This window comes from Macaca nemestrina, chromosome 17, assembly GCF_043159975.1.
Source record: "Macaca nemestrina isolate mMacNem1 chromosome 17, mMacNem.hap1, whole genome shotgun sequence".
NCBI classification, from domain to species: domain Eukaryota; kingdom Metazoa; phylum Chordata; class Mammalia; order Primates; family Cercopithecidae; genus Macaca; species Macaca nemestrina.
In genome coordinates, this window is record NC_092141.1 from 36259814 (window position 1) to 36282346 (window position 22533).

The 22533-nt window shown below is 40.2% G+C and overlaps 1 protein-coding gene across 6 annotated transcripts in view; it reads left to right on the top strand.

Moving 5' to 3' along the window:
* Positions 1-22533, top strand: part of LOC105476745 (EF-hand calcium binding domain 5) — a 177873-nt gene that overhangs the window by 41872 nt on the left and 113468 nt on the right. For all 6 annotated transcript variants that reach the window (XR_011615568.1, XM_011732934.3, XM_011732922.3 and 3 more), the window contains 2 exons: positions 3207-3783; positions 22003-22159. Coding sequence is in view for 5 of the 6 variants with exons in the window: in XM_011732922.3 (XP_011731224.2) it covers positions 3207-3783; positions 22003-22159 (734 nt within the window). In the remaining variant the exon portion in view is untranslated. The remainder of the gene's footprint in view (positions 1-3206; positions 3784-22002; positions 22160-22533) is intronic.

Below are 22533 nucleotides of genomic sequence, written 5' to 3' on the forward strand. Positions count from 1 at the left end.
TATGACTGTTAAAACTAAAGATAATTTTTATATATGGTATAAGGTAGGCATCCAGATTCATCCCTTCGCATGTAGATATCAGCTGTCATGGCACTGTTTGTTGAAGAGACTGTTTTTTCCATTAAATTGTCTTGGCACCCTTGTCAAAAATCAATTGGTTTCAGAGTAGAAGAGGAACTTTAAAAAATAATCAGTTGGTCATAGATGTATAGTTTTATTTCTGGACTCTCAATTTTATTCCATTGATCTATATGTCTATCCTAATGCCAGTACTACTTCAGTAAAGTTTTATAGCTTTCTTCATATTAGTCTGACACATTTCTGTTTGGTTTATTTCTAGATATTTTAAATTTTTGTTGCTATAATGAAATGAAGCTTTATAAAATTATATTTTCATTGATAACTAAAAATATAAAACATTTTAAATTGGTAGTTCCAAGGAAATCAATTTACTTTTGTATTTTAATCTTGTATCCTGTGTTTATTTGGTAGGCTTTTAAAAAAATTGTGGTAAATACATATACTATAATATTTACCATTTAAACTATGTTAAAGTGTACAATTCAGAGCCATTAAGTAAATTCGCAGTGTTATGCAACCATTACCACTGTCTAGTTCTAGAAAGTTTTTATCATTATAAATGGAAACTCCATTTGGTAAGCCTTTCAAAGCTGAAGATTTGTGTCTTTCTTCAGTTCTGAGAGATTTCTTACATTATTTATTTGAATATTTCATTATGTCTAACACTTGGCTTATACCTTCTGACACTTTTATAAGATTAATATTAAATGTTCTGGATTGACTGGGCATGGTGGTTCATGACTGTAATCCTAGCACTTTGGGAGGCCAAGGTGGGTGAATCACTTGAAGCCAGGAGTTCGATACTAGCCTGAGCAATATAGTAAGACTTTATCTTTACCAAAAAAAGAAAAAAATAGAAAAATTAGCTGAGCATGGTGGCATGTACCTGTAGTCCCAGCTACTCGGGAGGCTGAATATATGCTGTCATATATTCATATACATATACATATGGGTATATGGTGTCAACATGATGTGTTACTGTAAATGTTAATAATGATCATTAGGTTCAGATAATATTTCTCAGGTTTCTCTAAAGTTATTTCCCCCTCCCATTTCCATATTGTACTCTTTGAGAGGAAGTCACTATATGCAGTCCGCACTTAAGGAGAGGGGAGTTATGCTCTACATCCTTGATCGTGGAGTATCTACATAAATTATTTGGAATATTTCTGCACAGGAAATTTGTCTTTTTACTTATTTACTAGTCTTTTTTTCCAGCACTTCGTTACTTTCTGGCACTGCAAGATATTCTAGGCACTACAAGATATTCTTGTATATATTTCCTGCATATGAGATGAGCCCAATCCTATAATCAGCTGTATCTCCAAGGAGTTCTGATTTTTTTTTAATTGGAGAGTGATATTCGAAACCAAGATGTGAGCTCTAGATGGTCTACATTCTCTTAAGTGTTTAACTTTTAATTTCTTCTAACTTCTCTGCTCTGAGGATATTAATTCTTTGACTCCTTACATTTGTTCTATTTAATGGTATTTCCTTGGGTGGTATTAGTTATTCTGTTTGTTGAATTTAGTCATGGGGATGATTTTTCTTAAACATTCTATGAATGTGTGCTTACATTTGAATTTGAGATTCTCTATTTGCTTTCCTATAGAGTTATTGTTTTCTATAGTCTGATGCCAGTGGGGGAAGGACAAGATGTGCAGACAGTGAAGCTGTCAATAATTCATTTTCTCTGGGTGTGAAAATGCTGTTTCTCTAGCCTAAATATCTATATACCTTAACTCAGTGCAGGGGAAGACACTGATTAGCTCAAATGGGCATGAAGATATACAAAAAGGTCAGTCTTTCCCCTATGACCCATATCTACATCCTCTGAACTTGGGGTACCTCAAATCTGCTCCCAAATTTTACAGTGGTCTCCACTGTATCTTTTTTGTGCTATAGTTTCTTCAATCAGTTGAATTCCCCTGCTTTACATTTTTCAGAGATCTTCAAAATTCCTGACAATTGAAGGCCCCCTTCATGATTGTAGTATTTTTATGCATTTTTTAAATTTTAAAAACATACACACAACTTTTCCTGTCATTGCTAGAGATTTTGGTAGGGAGGGGATGTAGATGCCTGTTCTCAGTCTACCATCTTGGTCTAATGTCTGCATCCTGCATTTTAAAAACGAAAACATAAAAGAAGCTGGGAATAAAATGAAGAGAAATATATTTAAATATACATGTGTGGTCGACTCTTTGCTTGCTCACCACACATTTCCTCACCTTTTTTTTTTGAGACAAAGTCTCACTGGAGTGCAGGGGCATGATCATGGCTCACTGCAGCCTCGACCTCCAGGGCTCAAGTGATCCTCCCACCTCAGTCTCCTGAGTAGCTGAGACCACAAGTGTAAGCCACCATGCCTGGTTAACTTTTTTATTGTTTGTAGAAACAGCATCTTCCTAATGTTGCCTAGGCTGGTCTTGAACTCCTGGGCTCAAGCATTCCTCCTGCCTCGGCCTCCCAAAATGTTGGGATTACAAATGTGAGCCACTGTGCCCAGCCTTCCCTACCTTTTTGCCTGCCAACTGAACCTCAGTGTTGTAGCAGATGAAAATAACTTGTTATCAGAGAACTTGATCCAAACTCTGACACCAATAAATAGATTATAATTTGTCTATACTATTCATAGTAATACCATTTTCCTTTACCAGCCTTTGGTCTGGGCGTGGGCATGTATCCTAGTTAGGGCCGATGAAATGTAAAGGGAAGTCTTACAGTGGGGAGTCTGGGATCTTCTCCTATCGGATAATAAAACAGAGCCTCAAGAGGAGAAAATCCCTTTGTCCTCAATCCTTTTTTGCTGTGAGGAAGTGATGACTGGAGCTCTGATAGTCATCATGTGATCATAAGGTACAAGCAAAAAAATGAACGAAAATAAACAGAAACAGCCTAGGTACTTAATGAAATCACTGAACTGCTGAATGGCTTCTGATTAAGTCAACAATAAATGTCTTTATGGTTAAAGTCACTTTGTCCAATTTTCTGTTACTTTCAGCTGACCTTGTTCCAATCCACTGTGTAAATGGATATAAAAATTTTTTCAAATATTATTCTAAAGTCATGTAGATTAAAATTTGCTTCTAACATTTCTTACATTTCACTTTTTTTCCCCTCAGAATTAAACCTGGAGGGGCAGCGAAAAATTTCACCTGATTCAATAAAGGACTCTAAAACTGAAGCCTCAGGTAATATTGCAATTAGAAAATCTGCAAAAGTGATTTTTGCTTTAGATGAAACTGAACTGAAATCAAAGCTAGAGCAACCATGGAAGAAAAATCTTTTTGAAAGAATGGAGGCAAGAGCCCAAGCAATGCAGCAGAAAATAATAGACAAGGAAAATGTGAAGAAGGAACTAGAAAAAAAGGCTGAAAAAAAACTCCCTAGGGATAATTTGGCCAAAGAGTGGTTTAATACTGAAAGCATGACACTGAATAATCGTGCATATTTGCTTGACAAACTTTTACCTACCTTGGTTCCTGGAGTAGAAAACATGTTAACTCAAGTAGAAAAGAAGAAGGTTTTGACAGAAGTTGATACTCCAAGCAAGTTTGACCCAATTAATTATTTGGGGGAATATTTAATGAGAAACAATCCTAATTATATCAAAGATCCAGGAATATCTGGTTACCAGAGGGTGATGAAAGAAGTCACAGAAGACCTGAAGATATATGTTCCTGACACTATCTGCAACAGGTACAATCTATTATAGTTTCAGTTCATGATCTGTCTCCTTACATTGAAAAACTAGTAAAGCCGGGCACGGTGGCTCAAGCCTGTAATCCCAGCACTTTGGGAGGCCGAGACGGGCGGATCGCAAGGTCAGGAGATCGAGACCATCCTGGCTAACATGGTGAAACCCCGTCTCTACTAAAAAATACAAAAAAATAGCCAGGCGAGGTGGCGGGCGCCTGTAGTCCCAGCTACTCGGGAGGCTGAGGCAGGAGAATGGCGTAAACCCGGGAGGCGGAGCTTGCAGTGAGCTGAGATCCGGCCACTGCACTCCAGCCTGGGCGACAGAGCGAGACTCCGTCTCAAAAAAAAAAAAAAAAAAAGAAAAACTAGTAGAAAAATAACATAATCATAGAGACAGAACTTAAAACAAGTGATTCTACAGTGATTCAGAAAGTATTTATTGAGCTACTAGTATGTGCTTCACTCTTTTTGAGTCACTGTGAAGACTAACAAAATAAATAAGTTCCTTGTATTCATAGATTTAATTATCTCACTATGACTCCAAGTGTATATTGATTTGTATTTTTATTTATCTCCCTGCACTGGAAAGTAAGCTATATGAAAGTTGGAACTTAAAAAAAAATTTAGCTTTCCATATAGGCAATATATTCACCTGGTTTAAAGGCCAATATGTAAAAAAAGTTATACAGTGAAAAGTTTTCCTCCCATTCTTATCTTCCATCTACCCAGTATTCCACCTCCACCATAAATAACTTCTATTCTTAATTTTCTATAGATCCTTACAGAATTTCTTTATACATACATAAGGAAATGCAAACATGGATTATTAATTTTCTTTCTTTTACACAAAAGCATGTGATATGTGTTACAAATACCCATTTTTACCTGCCATTTATCTTTTGTCATGTAGAAGATTTTTTATTTCTATATAGTCAAATTTAACTTTTATGGCGTCAGGATTTTGAGGCACTGTTACATTTCAAAATATTAAAAGAATTCTTCCATGTTCTCTTCCAGAATTATGATTTTAATTTTCATTTTAAATATTGACTCATTTGGAATTTAACCTAGCGTAACATACAGGGATTCAACTTTATCCTTTTTCAAATGTCTACTTAGTGGTCCCAATCAGAGTTGAATAGTCTATCTTTGCCCCACTGTTTGGGATTGAGCCTTTATTAATAAATTCATGTATGTTTTAGAGTGTATTTCTGGATTTTTCCATCATATTCCATTGGTAAGTCTCCCTTTCTTTTTTTTTTTTTTTGAGACGGAGTCTCACGCTGTTGCCCAGGCTGGAGTGCAGTGGCGTGATCTCGGCTCACTGCAAGCTCCGCCTCCTGGGTTCACGCCATTCTCCTGCCTCAGCCTCCTGAGTAGCTAGGGCTACAGGCGCCCGCCACCGCACCCGGCTAATTTTTTGTATTTTTAGTAGAGACGGGGTTTCACTGTGGTCTCGATCTCCTGACCTTGTGATCCGCCCGCCTCGGCCTCCCAAAGTGCTGGGATTACAGGCTTGAGCCACCACGCCCGGCCCAGTCTCCCTTTCATGCATTCATACCACACTGCTTTAATAATTGAGACTTTTAAATATATTCCATAGATCTGACAGTGCTGGTCCCCACTATTTGCCCTTCTTCTTTTCTGATGTTTCCTGACTATTTTTGTTTGTTTACTTTTTTTGTATGAATTATGGGAGTAACTTGTCTACTTGAAGAAAAAAAAGGGGGGAGAGAAAACCAAAAAACAAAACTTATAGGAATTTTTATTGAAATCTGATTACATCTATTAATATTCTTAGAAAACCAATATCTTCAAGACTGCAATTAGCCAAGATTACACCACTGCACTCCAGCTTGGGTGCCAGAGCGAGACCCAGTCTCAAACACACACACACACACACACACACACACACACACACACACACACACACCAGAAAACTAACAGCTTTAATAATGGTGAGTGTTTCTGGGTGTCTTTCCATTTGCTCATCTTATTTTGTATGAATTAGTGTTGTCCTAAAGTTTTTTTACAGCTGGGCATGGTGGCTCATGCCTGTAATCCCAGCACTTTGGGAGGCCAAGGTGGGTGGATCACCTGAGGTCAGGAGTTCAAGACCAGTCTGGCCAACATGGCAAAACCGTGTCTCTACTAAAAATGCAAAAATTAGCCCAGTGTGGTGGTGCATGCCTGTAATCCCCACTACTCGGGACACTAAGGTGGGAGAATCACTTGAACCTGGGAGGCAGAGGCTGCAGTGAGCTAAGATGCACCACTGCACTCCAGCCGGGCAACAGAGTGAGACTCCGTCTAAAAAAAAAAAAATTATATAAGTTTTGTGTCTCACTCATTAGATTCAGCACTAGTTATTTTTATCATTCTTTGTTGCTGTTTTAAGCAGGACTTTCTTCTCTTACTACATTTTCTTTCTGGAATGTAGTCTGAAGTACTAATTTCTATATATTTGTGTGCCCAGCTACCTGACTGAGTTCTCTTACAGTAACATTTTAGTTGATTTCTTGGGTTTTCTAGGGAGGTAACCATTGTCTTCAAATAATAGTAGTTTTCCTTCTTCCTTTTCAATTTTTATACTAACATCTTCCTACTACCTCCAATACAATATTAAATAATAGTGGTGATGTGGGCATCCTTGTCTTTTTACAACTTTAGTAGAAATGCTGCTTCTGTTACTGCTTCATTATGGGCAGTTTTTGTATTACTAGTTCTATTCCATTTGGGTATGAAAAACACTTTATCTCAATGAGAAAATGTACCTAATTTCTACCTTTCAGAGTGATTTTTAAAAATTAAGACTAGATTTTATCAAATGCTTTTTCAACACCTATGAAAGTGATAGTATAATTTTCACCTTAGATTCCTTAATGGTGAATTTTATTAATAGATTTCCTACTATTCAATTGTCTTAGAATTCCTGAAATAAATCCTGCTTGGTTGCTATGTATTTGGGTACACTGAAATATGCTTCCTACTAGTAAGACAGAATAAATATTTCTTTCCTTTTAATTACAGATTTTCAGAATATGATATATATCTACCTGCCTATCAATAGTCACCTCCAGTGGCAGCAAATGAAAAATGTTTTCTCCTTTTGGGAAAGGGTTCCTTTTTCAGTATCATCATGGATGCATGGATTTTAATATATATTCAATATATTTTAATCAGTTATAGTCATTTTTTTCTGTTAGATGCTCAAATTGCACCAACTTTGGCTTCTGTGTTCTGACATTACCCCTTTAGTCTTTGAAAACTTCATGCATTTTTTAAATGGATTCTTGGCTCCTTTTAATGGGGATCACTCACTTGTGAGCTAGGAATGCTCATAAATATTGTATAGTCATTGTTTCTAGGCCCTTCAGGACTAAAACATATAATTTTTAGAATCAATGGCTTGTGGTCAGACGTCACCTGCAGCCTCTTCGGGCACGCCACCACTGCCGGGCCTGCTGTACGACCCCACGGGCTCTTGCCCGTGCCTGCTCTTGGCGCCCGGCTCAGGAGGACCCTTCTTTATTTATTTATTTATTTATTTTTATTTTATTTTTATTATTATTATACTTTAAGTTCTAGGGTACATGTGCATAATGTGCAGGTTTGTTACATATGTATACTTGTGCCATGTTGGTGTGCTGCACCCATCAACTCATCAGCACCCATCAACTTGTCATTTACATCAGGTATAACTCCCAATGCCATCCCTCCCCCCTCCCCCCTCCCCATAATAGGCCCCGGTGTGTGATGTTCCCCTTCCTGAGTCCAAGTGATCTCATTGTTCAGTTCCCACCTATGAGTGAGAACATGTGGTGTTTGGTTTTCTGTTCTTGCGATAGTTTGCTGAGAATGATGGTTTCCAGCTGCATCCATGTCCCTACAAAGGACACAAACTCATCCTTTTTTATGGCTGCATAGTATTCCATGGTGTATATGTGCCACATTTTCTTAATCCAGTCTATGACTGATGGACATTTGGGTTGATTCCAAGTCTTTACTATTGTGAATAGTGCCGCAATGAACATACGTGTGCATGTGTCATTATAGCAGCATGATTTATAATCTTTTGGGCATATACCCAGTAATGGGATGACTGGGTCATATGGTACTTCTACTTCTAGATCCTTGAGGAATCGCCATACTGTTTTCCGTAGTGGTTGAACCAGTTTACAATCCCACCAACAGTGTAAAAGTGTTCCTATTTCTCCACATGCTCTCCAGCACCTCTTGTTTCCTGACTTTTTAATGATTGCCATTCTAACTGGTGTGAGATGGTATCTCATTGTGGTTTTGATTTGCATTTCTCTGATGGCCAGTGATGACGAGCATTTTTTCATGTGTCTGTTGGCTGTACGCATGTCTTCTTTTGAGAAATGTCTGTTCATATCCCTTGCCCACTTCTTGATCCAGGAGTGGACCCTGGTCTCACTGAAGCCAGATGGGGTCTTGTGGCAGTCTGTTAGGGATGTGATCCAGTGCTTTGGAGGCAGGGATTCAAGCTGGTAGGGATGAAGATCCTGCAGCCCACTGGAAAGCGTCCTTGCTGACCACTACTGGGGCCTGCGAAGAAAGCTCTTCTACCCAGCCCTCCTTAGCTATGTGAGCTTCAGGCCTGTTGATGGCCATGGTCTGGGAAGGGTACAATGTGATCCATGCCTCGAGGGCCATGATAGGATACACTGACAGGGCTGAGGCTGACTCTGTGACCATATGCGGAGACTTCATCGACGTCCACATCAGCAGGAATATCATTCACACCAGCTATTCAGGGTAAGGGGTCAGAAAGAGATCCAGCTGTGGTTTGAAAGCAGTGAGCTGGTGAACTAGCTCTCCTAGACAGGGGCCACTGCAGGAGCGTCCTCCCAGCCAGAGGGCTCAGGCTCCCCTTGACCACCCCAGCCTTGGTCCACCAGGACCAACTAACTACCTCTGTCACAGGAACCCAAGCCCACACTCCTACAAGTCTCTCCCAGACCACTTCCCTGTGCACATTCTGCCCTACTCCAGCCCGGTGGACTTTGAGCCACAAACTTTACGTGCTTTTCTGTATCCTAGCCAGCACAAGATTGGGCCAAATCCTTTCTGCACCAAACTGCCAGACAATCTTTGGGGTGTCTTCAAACGTGGGTAGGGCAACCTCTCCTCCTGGAAAAGGGAAACATTAAAATTCGCTGTGCTGAGAAAAGAAATATATAATTTTAAAAATGAGTTAATATTGACAGTTGCATATTAAATATAATGTTTCAGGGTCTTTATCTAATTTCTTTGATATTTGCATTTCCTTTTTCCTTTTTTTTTTGAGACAGAGTCTCGCTCTGTCACCTGTCATCCAGGCTGGAGTGCAGTGGCGTGATCTTGGCTCACTGCAACTTCTGCCTCCTGGGTTCAAGCAATTATCTGCCTCAGCCTCCTGAGTAGCTGGGATTACAGGTGCCCGCCACTAAACCCGGCTAATTTTTGTATTTTTCATAGAGACAGTGTTTCACCATCTTGGCCAGGCTGGTCTTGAACTCCTGACCTCGTGATCCACCCACCTCTGCCTCCCAAAGTGCTGGGATTACAAGTGTGAGCCATTACGCCCAGCCTGTATTTCCTTCTATCTTACACAAAAAATCTTGGTTCCTAATGATATTGACATAATTACTGATTTGTTTTATCCTGCAGTTTACATAAAAACTTCAAAATAGCCCAGCATGATGGCTCAAGCCTGTAATCCCAGCACTTTGGGAGGCCAAGATGGGTGGACCACCTGAGGTCAGGAGTTCGAGACCACCCTGGCCAACATGGTGAAACCCCATCTTACTAAAAATACAAAAATTAACTGGGTGTGGTGGCGTGTGCCTGTAATCCCAGCTACTCAGGAGGCTGAGGCAGGAGAATTGCTTGAACCCGGAAGGCAGAGGTTGCAGTGAGCAGAGATTGTACCACTGCACTCTAGCCTGGGTGACAGAGTGAAACTCTGTCTAAAAAAAAAAAAAAAAGCTTCAAAATAATAATACCAACAAGCTTACTACTAATAAAAATATTAAACAAGGCCTTACATTTATTTGCAGCTTTTTCATCCTTAGAATATATCCTTGCCAGGTGCAGTGACTCACACCTGTAATTCCAGCATGTTGGGAGGACAATTTAAAAATTGTTAAAAAAGTCTTTAACAATTAGGCCGAGGCAGAAGAATCGCTTGAGCCTGGGAGGTGGAGTTTGCAGTGAGCCGAGCGCCACTGCACTCCAGCCTAGGCGACAGAGCGAGACTCCGTCTCAAAAAAAAAAAAAAAAAAAGAAAGAAAGAAATTCAGTTTAGCTTTGTGAAACTAAGACCACCAGAGGTTAAAAACACCTTCAAACAAACAAACAAACACTGAGTTTATTAACTTGCCAGGCAAAGGAATATATACCAGTGAAGACTTCACTGAATGGTTTGTGGAAGGGGAAAATTCAGGGGCTTTTAATTGTTTTATAATAGCTATACTTATAAGAACTAAAAACTTATCACATTGTATAGGACAGAGTGAGTCCATAGGTCTGTACATGATTGATTAAAACAAGTCCCAGTTTTTAGTGGTCAAGAAAGAGTCTTCAGTTAGGTGTAGCAATGATCTGGTATACTGAGGTCACTCAAAGTTCATGTTCAGTTATCCACTTAAGCTGATTAGAACCAATTTTGATGTAATACAACTTTCACTTTTGATATAATCTAGGCAAATATTTCTGTAAATAGAAGATTTTCCTTATACAGCTTGAATTGATGGTTAGAATTTGGATTGTCATAACTAGGTGGGGAAGCATTTTTGCTTCTACTCTTTAATCAGGTTGATATTATGCTTTTCTTTAAAAGATCTCGAAACACTCATTCATGTGGGAAAACTGTTTTATTAGTTAACTTTGGCTGCATAACAAAATACTCCAAAACTTCATGGCTTAAAGCAATAGCATTTATTTGCTCATGATTTTGTAGATTGGTAACTTTGAGCTGGGCTCATGGCTCATCTCTGTTCCACATGGTATCAATTGGACTCACTCATGCAATGCAGTAAGATGAAATCTTTCAATGATATCCCTTTACTTTCAGAATAACAACCAAAAGTGATGACCTCAATTACTTTTGTAGTGGTTGGCAGACTCTTTGCAAAAGCAATGGAAGTAACTGGATCATCATCCAGCAGGCCAGCCCTTGCTCATTTCTTTGATGGTATTGTAGTGGAAGGACTCCCAAGTTCAATAAAAGAGGGCAAGCCCCAGTGTTCAAGTACTTTTCAACTTTCTGCTTACATTCTGTTTTCTAATGGCCCATTGGCCAAAGCATGTCACATGGCCAGAGGCAGACACAAGGAGTACAGGAAGAGACTCCACTTCTTCATGGGAGGAGCTGCAAAATTATGTTGCATTCATAGAGACTTGCATACAGGAATGGGAAGAATTTATGACTATTTTTGCAATTTTACGTAATGCAGATTTTCTTCCCTTCCAGTCTGCTTATACTTAGAATGAATCTGCTTATAGGTTATGTCTGCCCTGTACTGCCCAAATTAAGAGTTTTGGATCCTTTAGAATTCTCTGGATTAAGGCCGGGCGCGGTGGCTCACGCCTGTAATCCCAGCACTTTGGGAGGCCGAGGCGGGCGGATCACAAGGTCAGGAAATCGAGACCACGGTGAAACCCTGTCTCTACTAAAAATACAAAAAATTAGCCGGGCGCGGTGGCGGGCGCCTGTAGTCCCAGCTACTCAGGAGGCTGAGGAGGCAGGAGAATGGCATGAACCCGGGAGGCGGAGCTTGCAGTGAGCCGAGATCGCGCCACTGCACTCCAGCCTGGGCGACAGAGTGAGACTCCGTCTCAAAAAAAAAAAAAAAAAAAAAAAAAAAAAAATTCTCTGGATTAATGTAAACATCTTCGTGAGATAATGCAGGCTACAGAAGACAAATTTTATTAATTCCCTGAATGGGTGACACAATCAATTTAAAATCCATTGGGATTATATTTTGAGTCTCATGTACAGGGGCCCAGAAGCACAAAACTATATTTTATGTCTAGTTATGGACATCAATAAATGGGAGGAAATGATGTCTGAGGTGAGACCTAAAGCATGTGGAGGATCTAGTCAGGCAAAGAGAGGGAGAAAAATATTTCAAGCACATGGGAAAATGACAGAAAACCAATTTTGTGAATTCATTTTTGTGTCACATGAGAATCTGGAGACACTCAGTACTTACCCTAAAATATCGTTTACTTATCTGTTCTGCCATTGGACCCTAAGCTTTATAATGGCAGAATCCGTAGTAGGTGCCCAATAAATATTTATGTAATGAATGAGTGAGTGGCTTAGTGAGTGAGTGCATGAATGAATAATTTTAAAGAGCTGGGTGAAAAACACAGATATAGAAGACAGAGCCACAGAGGAATGAAGACAGAAATTGAGAAGAATCCTAGCTAGAGATGAGGGGGAAAGAAAAAAGGAGCAGAGGATGAAACAGATAAATAGCAGAAGGGGAGACAAGCAGAAGAAGGGACTGGGAGTTCTGAGAGCTGAGCGGTAGAGATTTGGTTGGTTAGTAATTGCATCAGAGAAACTTAGCACTCCTTTAAAATACTTGTTAAGCCCACGTGCGGTGGCTCACACCTGTAATCCCAGCACTTTGGGAGGCCGAGGTGGGCAGATCACGAGGTCAGGAGTTCGAGACCAGCCTGGCCAATATAGTGAAACTCTGTCTCTACTAAAAATATAAAAAATTAGCCAGATGTGGTGGTGGGCACCTATAATCCCAGCTACTTGGGAGGCTGAGGCAGGAGAATTGCTTGAAACCAGAAGGCAGAGGTTGCAGTGAGTCAAGATTGTGCCACTGCACTCCAGCCTGGGCAACAAGAGCGAAACTCTGCCTCAAAACAATAAATAAATAAATAAAAACAAAATACTAATCTTCCAGCAGTTCACAACCAGCTCCTTCTGTACTATTAAACTGCCTGTCTGCTTTTATTTTCAAACTTCAAATTTCATTTTTGAACACTTGTTTTTCTAGAGAATTTTGAAGGCTTTATGTAGGCATAAGGTAATGACTTAGATTTAGTAGTTTCTTTGGGTTATCAGATGTATCCAATTTACCAGTTCCCACTGAAAATCTTTTTGCATTTTAAAATATGTAAGATTGTCTTAGTCTTTCTTCTCTGAAAGATGAAGACTTGCCTCCAACATTGTTGGGAAAAAATTGTACTTGAAACCAGCAACTATTTTTATTATTCTGAGCCATTCTATTTGATTTCAATCAAAACCAGTTTGGGGTTTTTGGAGTGCTAATAGGAGTGATGCACATAGGTACAATTAAAAGCACAGTTTTCCCCCATTCTCAACCTGGGTGATGCAGTTCTGGCTGCAAGGGTAACTCTTATGCTCAGGACTTCAGCAGTGGCTGGCAAAGCATGTGGCTTTGGCTAGATAAAGGCAATTAGCCGAGATATACTCCTAGACAGATTTCTCAGAAGTTTGATCCAAGGCATCAGAATGACCTGAGATGCTTGTTATAAATGCATCTTCTAGGCTTCCACCCTAGACATGAATGCTGAGACCAGCTCGGTTGTGGAGACCCTAACCTAGTGGCACCAGAGGAATTAAAGACACACACACAGAAATATAGAGTGTGGAGTGGGAAATCAGGGGGCGACAGTCTTCAGAGCTGAGAGCCTTGAATAGAGTTTTACCCACATATTTATTGACAGCAAGCCAATGATAAGCATTGTTTCTATAGATTATAGGTTAACTAAAGTGGGAAACAAAGGGATGGGCCGAAACAAAGGGATGGGCTCTGGCTAGTTATCTGCAGCAGGAACATGTCCTTAAGGCACCGATCACTTATGCTATTGTTTGTGGCTTAGGAATGCCTTAGGTGGTTTTCTGCCCTGGGTGGGCCAGGTATTCCTTGCCCTTATTCTGGTAAACCCACAACCTTCAACGTGGGCATCATGGCCATCACGAACATGTCACAATGCTGCAGAGATTTTGTTTATGGCCAGTTTGGAGGTCCTGTTCCCAACATATTCCCCATTCTTGTTTTTGTAAGATGATAAAAGCAAAGGCAGCTTTATCACAGTGAGCTACTTACTTCTTGTAGGAGTCGGGATCTGCATCTGCAGACTATACAAAGACAAACAACACAGATTAAAAGCACAATCATCATTGAAATCACAGAGCTTCCAAGTGGTTTTATCCATTTTAATGGGTTAATAGCTGCTAATCCATCTGTAGCTCCTTCACGCACTCCAGTTCCTGGCATTAAGATCAGATATGCCTGGGATACTTTAAATATTTGTTCTTTTAATTTTGCAATATTCAAAGACAAGTTTGTAGAGTGTCCTTCTAGATGTTTTTTATTCTTTCCCAAATTTTGATCTTATTAAGAGCCATTAATAGTTTCCACAAGTCCTTATGTTTAGCTCCTACAATGGGCCATATCATTTGAGGTTGAGGTGCCACTATACGGCCATGTTTCCAGATAATAGGAACTCTTGCCATACTTCTTACCATTTCTACCATCTGACCATTTTGTTTAGACCAGCTGAACATAGTGTGGCCATGGCACGCAAACTGAGAGGTGCAATTCAAGCTAAACATCCCCTTATGGGACCAATCAATAATGATTCCATACAAATCGTTGCGCAGTACCTCTGCCTGTTCTGCAATGCAATCTTCCCAAACAAGTACATTCATTATCTCTGGCCAGGTCCAATTCTGTTTACAAATAGGTTTTTGAGGGTTGCATGCCTCAATTATAAGAGCAGATTCATTATGGTAAATACTGAGACCAGAAAGCATGTGTAACTGTGCCATAGAGTGATTACGTCTAGGCATTATTGCCAGCCAAGATTGATAAATATGCCCAATAAGTATAATTGTTCTCTGCATCAGCCCTTGTTGAAGGAATACTCATGGCAATGGTGATCACCACTATCATAGCTATCATTAAATTACTCATCATGACTGGTTATCCTGCTTTCCTCAGGTTTTCTTCTGCCATCTGTGACAGCTTCTTGATCTGTCCCCAGGTAGGTGGTTGTGTTCGATGGGTGTTGCTTTTGACAGTTAGGGTCCTCCTCAGTGTGAGTCTTGACATGTCTGCAACTGGTGAGTCTTTGGGATCTTCCCAAAACCTCTTTCTGGGCATCTGGCTCATAGTAAGGCTTTAGATGTCTCAATGGCACCCAAATTGGCTATTGATTCAGTCCTGGAGAAACACAAGCATAACCTCTACCCCAAGTTATTATTTTACCTATTTCCCAACTTTTTGTTATCAGATCCTTCCACCAAACCAGTTGTTCTGCTTCTGTCTTTGCAGCTGGTTTCTGTAGATGCTGTTCAGTTGCTGATAGCATCTGGCCTTTAGGCAGACTAAAAAAATTTAAAGTCAATAATGCTAGATTCAATTGCATCTGTGGTGTCCCATAGTCCCTATTTCTCCCCCTCTGCTTTACAATTGCTGTTTCAGGGAGAGATTCATTCTTTCCACTATGGCTTGTCCTTGAGAATTATATGGGATACCAGTAATGTGTTTAATATTCCATATAGAGAAAAATGTAGCTAGAGCTTGACTAGTATATACTGGGGCATTGTCTGTTTTAATAGAAGCTGGAATGCCTGTACCGCAAAACACTGCAAAAGGTGATGTTTAACATAGGCAGAAGACTCTCCTGATTGGCATGTAGCCCAGAGGAGTTAGAAAAGGTGTCCACACATACATGTACATAAGCTAGTCTCCCAAACGAGGGAACATGTGTGACATCCATTTACCAAGAGAATTAGGTTCCAATCCTCGAGGATTAACTCCTCCTGTAAAAGATGAGGAATGCACCATTTGGCAAGTTGGGCATCGCTGGATAATAACTTTAGCTTCTTTCCAGGTAATGCAGTATCTGTGTTTGATACCAAAGGCATTAACATGGGTTAAATTGTGAAAGTGTCTAGCATTAGATATTGCAGTAACAACTAGTTGATCAGCCATTTGATTCCCTGCAGTTAAAGGTCCTGGAAGAGGTGTATGAGTCCTAATGTGAGTGATGTAAAAAGGGTGCATTCTACTCCTAACTGCTGCTTGCAATTGGGTAGATAAAGTCATCAGTTGTTCATCTGTATGAAATTGTAACTAAGCATTTTCAATTATTGTGTGGAATGAACCATGTATGAAGAATCAGAAATCACATTAATAGGCATATGTGGGGAAAAGAAAGAGATCAGCCTGTTTCTGGGTCTATATAGAAAGAAGTAGACATAAGAGACTCCATTTTGTTCTGTATTTGAGATGCTGTTAATCTATGACCCTACCCCCAACCTTGTCCTTGCAAGAGACATGTGCTGTGGTAACTCAAGGTTTAATGGATTTTGGGCGTGCAGGGTGTGACTTTGTTCCTAGAAAAGCTAGGTATTGTCCAAGGTTTATCCCCATGTGATAGGATGAAACAATGTTGCTAAAAGGTTTATCTCAAGGCACAGGATTTTCCTTTAAACTTATTCATGTCACAGAGATCCTTGTTCTTATGTCTTACTGCTAATTTCCTCCCTAAAAACGATCCTATTGTCCTGCTACTCCCTTATCTTTAAGATGGTAAAGATAATTATCTATAAATACTAAGGGAACTCAGAGGCCGGTGCCGGTGTGGGTCCTCTGTAAGCTCAGCGCCGGTCCCCTGGGCCCCCGCTTTTCTTTCTCTATACTCTATACTTTGTCTCTGTGTCTTATTTCTTTTCTCAAGTCTCTCGTTCCACCTAACGAGAAACACCCACAGGTGTGGAGGGGCAGGCCACCCCTTCAGGCATATTAAAAGCAGTCAATACCTCAATTACAGCTACAAGCTTCACTTTTTGAGCTGAAGTATAGGGAGTCTGGAAAACTTTACCTTTCGACCCAGAATAAGAAGCTTTACCATTACTAGACCCATCTGTAAAAACATTCTCAGCATCTTCAGTTGGTTTAAATTTAGTTATTTTAGGGAGAATCCAATTAGTTAATTTCAAAAATTGAAACAATTTGTGTTAGGAAAATGGTTATCGAGAATACTCACAAATTCAGCTAAATGGATTTGACAAGTAAGACACTATTTATAAAAGCTTACTGTATTTGCTGTATTTGTGCCTTCATGAGAGGGACAATAACTTTCCCAGGATCATATCCGTGTAATTTAACAATCCGAGTTCTCCCATTTCCTATCATAGTGGCAATTTGATCCAAATAAGGAGTTAGAGTCTGTGAATCAGTATGTGGAAGAAAAAGCCACTCTATAAGATCTTGCTCTTGAACAATAACACCAGCAGGCGAATGCTGAGTCGAAAAAATTAGCAAATCTAGAGTCTTCTCTGAATCTATTCCATTTATTTGCGCCTTATGGACTTGCTTTTCAATCAGCTGTAACTCTGCCTTAGCCTTCTTTGTTAATTGCTGAGGGCTAGTGAGACTAGGATCTCCTCTAAGGATAGAAAATAGATTACTTATAGCATAAGTAGGAATGCCTAGAGCAGGTCGTATCCAATTAATGTCCCCTAGTAATTTTTGAAAGTCATTTAATGTTTTCAATTGATCCCTACATGTGGTTACTTTCTGTGACACTATTGTAGTGTCATTTACTAAGGTCCCCAAGTAGGAGTAAGTCTGAATTTTGTCAGGAGCTATAATTAAACTGGCACAAGAAATCAAGTTTTCCAAGTGATCATAACATTGGAGTAATATTTCTTGAGTAGGGGCAGCACAAAATATATCATCCATATAATGAATAATGTAACACTGTGAAAATTTTTTATGAGTAGGTTCAATTGCTTGCCCTACATACGTTTGGCAAATTGTTGGACTGTTCAACATGCCTCATGGTAACACTTTCCAATGAAAACGTTTAGCAGGCTGCAGGTTGTTTACCACAGGAATTGTAAATGCAAACTGTTCACAGTCTGGGTCAGCTAAGGGGATAGTAAAAAAATAGTCTTTTAAATCTATGACTATTAAAGGCCTATGTTTTGGAATCATAGCAGAAGAAGGCAGTCCTGGCTGCAATGTCCCCATAGGTTGTATAACTGAATTAATGGCTCTTAAGTCAATCAACATTCTCTATTTACCTGATTTTTTCTTAATTATGAAAACTGGAGAATTCCAAGGGGAAAATGTTGGAGCTATGTGTCCTTTTTCTAATTGTTCAGTAACTAAGTCCTCCAAAGCCTCCAGTTTCTCTTTACTTAGTGGCCATTGTTCTATCCAAATTGGCTTATCTGTTAATCATTTTAAAGGTATAGATTCTGGAGGCTTAACAATGGCCACCATAAAAAATGATATCCTAAACCTTGGTGGGAACTTTGTCTTTCCGCTTGAAGCAGTTCCTTGAAACCTTGCAAATTTTTTCCTAGTTCTACACCAGGGACATACCCCATTTCATACACTATATGTTGACTTTGTGGGCTATATAATTGCTCTGGAATTAGAACTTGTGCTCCCCATTGTTGTAATAAATCTCTTCCCCATAAATTTATAGGTACAGAAGTTATAATTGATTGAACAGTCCCAGGTTGTCCATTGGGCCCTTCACAAGGCAAAATATAACTACTTTGATATATTTCAGGGGCTTTACCAACTCCAACTATGTTAAATTGAGCGGGTTGAATTGACCATGTGGACAGCCAGTGCTGTAGAGAAATGATTGAATTGTTCACTCCCGTATCTACCAAACCTTTAAATTTCTTTCCCTGGATAGTTATAGGACGTTTATCAGTAATTTGATTCACCCAGTAAGCTGCTTTGCCTTGTTTATTTGTGCTTCCAAATCCTCCTGTTCATTTAATTTCATTTTTCCCCATTTCCACATATGGCACAATCAGGAGCTGTGCTATACGCTCTCCTGGCTCTGCTTTCCAGGGAACAGAAGTAGATATAACAATTTGAATTTCCCCATGGTAATCTGAATCAATGACTCCTGTATGTACTTGCACTCCTTTTAAATTTTAATCTAGACCTGCCTAGAAGTAATCCTATTGTCCCCACTGGCAACATCTGACTGGAGACAGCAACCTTCTTTAACAGTCCCATTACAAAAGGAGAACCTGGTCCATATTGATTAATAGCTAGTTTAAATTCTTTGAGTTATTAAAAAGGAAAAGGCTCAAATGTAGCTATATCTCCCTGATGATCTCGGGGGTGTATCCTAACAGGGAACTGCCAGGCCTCTAAATCACCCTCTCTTCTAGCTTGCTGAATTCCTGCCTGAATAGAACTGAGAGTGGTCGCTCAAGCCACTGCTCGAACAGTCAGTGGGGCAACTACTTTTTGCCCAGTGTCCTCCAGAAAGAAACATCTGGAGGGTCAGGCCACTCTTTTTCTTCACAATAATGAGGGGATGCGGAAAGATAGGAACAAACCTCTCCCTCCTTTGCTGCTTTAGCTTTAGCTGGCCAACAAAACTGCTCTGTCACCTCTTCTGTTACTTCTTTTTTTTTTTTTTTTTTTGAGATGGATTCTCTGTCTCCCAGGCTGGAGTGCAGTGGTGCGATCTCGGCTCACTGCAAGCTCCGCCTCCCAGGTTCATGCCATTCTCCTGCCTCAGTGTCCCAAGTGGCTGGGGCTACAGGCTAATTTTTTGTATTTTTAGTAGAGACGGGGTTTCACTGTGTTAGCCAGGATGGTCTCGATCTCCTGACCTTGTGATCCGCCCGCCTCGGCCTCCCAAAGTGCTGGGATTACAGGAGTGAGCCACTGCACCCGGCCCTGTTACTTCTTTATACTTTCCTTCCTCCTCATCATCAGTGTGAAAAGGTTCCAAGGTGGAATGAACCAGGGCCCACACTTGTCCCATTGTTACCCTGATGCTTCCGAGCTCCCCTTCTTATTCACCATGGGGATTGCTTAAGAGTACTCAGGTGTCCTCCAGCTTAGTTCCACATTCTTCAACTGTCGCTCCAGCAACCCTTCAACCCGGGTTCCAGCCCCATGTATGCGCGCCATTTACCAAGACCAGCTCAGTCATGGAGACCCTAACCCAGCGGCGCTAGAGGAATTAAAGACACACACATACAGAAATATAGAGTGTGGAGTGGGAAATCAGTGGGCTGACAGTCTTCAGAGCTGAGAGCCTGGAACAGAGTTTTACCCACTTATTTATTGACAGCAAGTCAGTGATAAACATTGCTTCTATAGATTATAGATTAACTAAAATGGGAAACAAAGGGATGGGCTCTGGCTAGTTATCTGCAGCAGGAACATGTCCTTAAGGCACAGATCACTCATGCTATTGTTTGTGGCTTAGGAATGCCTTAAGTGGTTTTCTGCACTGGGTGGGCCAGGTTTCCTTGCCCTCATTCTGGTAAACCACAACCTTCAGCGTGGGTGTCATGGCCATCATGAACATGTCACAGTGCTGCAGAGATTTTGCTTATGGCCAGTTTTGGGGCCAGTTTATGGCCAGATTTGGGGACCTGTTCCTAACACCTGAAATCAATCCCTTCAGATGATTTCTGTGTCCAGGAAAGAGAGAAGTTCACTACCGTAAGGCCTTACTGCATCCAACCTTGTCTTTTCAGTATATATAGCAGCTTCTAGAGCTGTTTTTACTTCCTGTTTTTTAAGTTGTAAATCAATATCTTATAATTATATACATTTACAAGGTCAAAGTGGTGTTATAATTTGTGCATACAATGTGAAACAATGAAATCAAACAAATGAGCATATCTATCACCTCAAATACATATCCTTTTTTTGTGGTGAGAACATTTGAAATTTACTCTCAGCAATTTTGAAACGTACAATAAAACTTATTCATCTTGTGTAAATGAGATTTTATACCCTTTGACAATCATCTCTCCATTTCCCCCATTCCCAGCCTCTGTAACCACCATTCTACTCTCTGCTTCTATGCGCTTGTTTGTTTTATATTGCACAAATAAGTGAGAACTTGTGGTATTTGTCTTTCTGTGCCTGTCTTTTTTCACTTAGCATAATGTTCTCCAATTCCATTCATGCTGTCAGAAATGACAGAATTTCCTCCTTTTTTAAGGCTGTATAGTATTTCATTGTAGTTATTTATTTATTTTTATTAATATTATTTTTATTTATTTTATTGTTTATTTATTTATTTATTTATTTTGAGACAGAGTCTTGTTCTGTCACCCAGGCTCGTGCAGTCTCGGCTCACTACAAGCTCTGCCTCCTGGGTTCATGCCATTCTCCTGCCTCAGCCTCCCGAGTAGCTGGGACTACAGGCGTGTGCCACCATGCCTAGCTAATTTTTGTATTTTTAGTAGAGATGGGGTTTCACCATGTTAGCCAGGATGGTCTCTATCTCCTGACCTCGTGATCCGCCCACCTCAGCCTCCCAAAGTGCTGGGATTACAGGCGTGAGCCACCGCGCCTGGCCCCTCCATTGTATTTGTAAACCACATTTCCTCTATCCATTTGTCTGTTGGAGGACACTTAGGTTGGTTCTATCACTTGGCTATTGTGAAGAGTGCCACAGTGAACATGGAAGTGCAGCCATCTCTTTGACAAACTGATTTCAAATCTTTTTGGTAAATATGCAGACATAAGATTGCTGGATCATGTAGTAATTTTGTTTTCAGTTTTTTAAGTAACCTCCCTACCATTTTCCACAATGGTCGTACTAATTTACATTCCTACCAATACTTCTTAAGTCTAGTATTTAGTTGGGTAAAATAAGGCCTACCTCTATAAAAAGTCAAATAGTAGAAAGTACTCTATGATTAATGCCAAATTCAATAAGTGCTTGTGGAAGAAGAGTTCACTACAGGTCTGAATCATAGATTTTATGGAGAAAAGACAGGCAAACATTTTCTTTTTTTTTTTTTTTTTTTTTTTGAGACGGAGTCTCGCTCTGCCGCCCAGGCTGGAGTGCAGTGGCCGGATCTCAGCTCACTGCAAGCTCCGCCTCCCGGGTTCACGCCATTCTCCTGCCTCAGCCTCCCCAGTAGCTGGGACTACAGGCACCCGCCACCTCGCCCGGCTAGTTTTTTTTTTGTATTTCTTAGTAGAGACGGGGTTTCACCGTGTCAGCCAGGATGGTCTCGATCTCCTGACCTCGTGATCCGCCCACCTCGGCCTCCCAAAGTGCTGGGATTACAGGCTTGAGCCACCGCGCCCGGCCTAAAAATGAACATTTTCAAAGAAAGTCTGAATTCCTGTGTTCCAATCTGGATCAAATCCAAGGGTATTAACTCAACATGTTTTCTATATCTACGTCCTGCAGAGTATCCAAGATGAAGGAGAATGTTAAACAGAATAGAAAACAAAGAGAACACATAGACAAAATCAAAGTCAAGGTGGCCAACACACGGAAACAGGCTCTGCAGGAGCAATTTGATGAATGGATTCTAGACCCTAAAGGAATGATTCCTAAGACAGTGGTAAGAAAATTGGGGGTATATGTGAAAGGTAGGTCGGGTAAGTGGTAAGAGGGCAATTGCTAGAATACTGAGTAGCATACTAGAAGCCTCCCTTGAAATTTTCAGTATTGCTGAGGTAAGTCTTGACCTGTCTGGTCCATGAGATTGATTCCTTCAATTTATCTTGAGCATTACATTTAAAAAAAAAAAAAAAAAAAAATTCTAGCTAGATTTCTAAAATCTTGACTCTGGCTGAGGTTCCCAAACTCATCATTGTAAACCGAAATATATTTCATTTCTTTGTTTTTTGTGTGTGTGTTTTTATGTGTGACTACTTCAGTGAGACCTGCAAGACTGTCTCTTAGCTCTAGAGAACAGCCATACTCTGAGAGTTA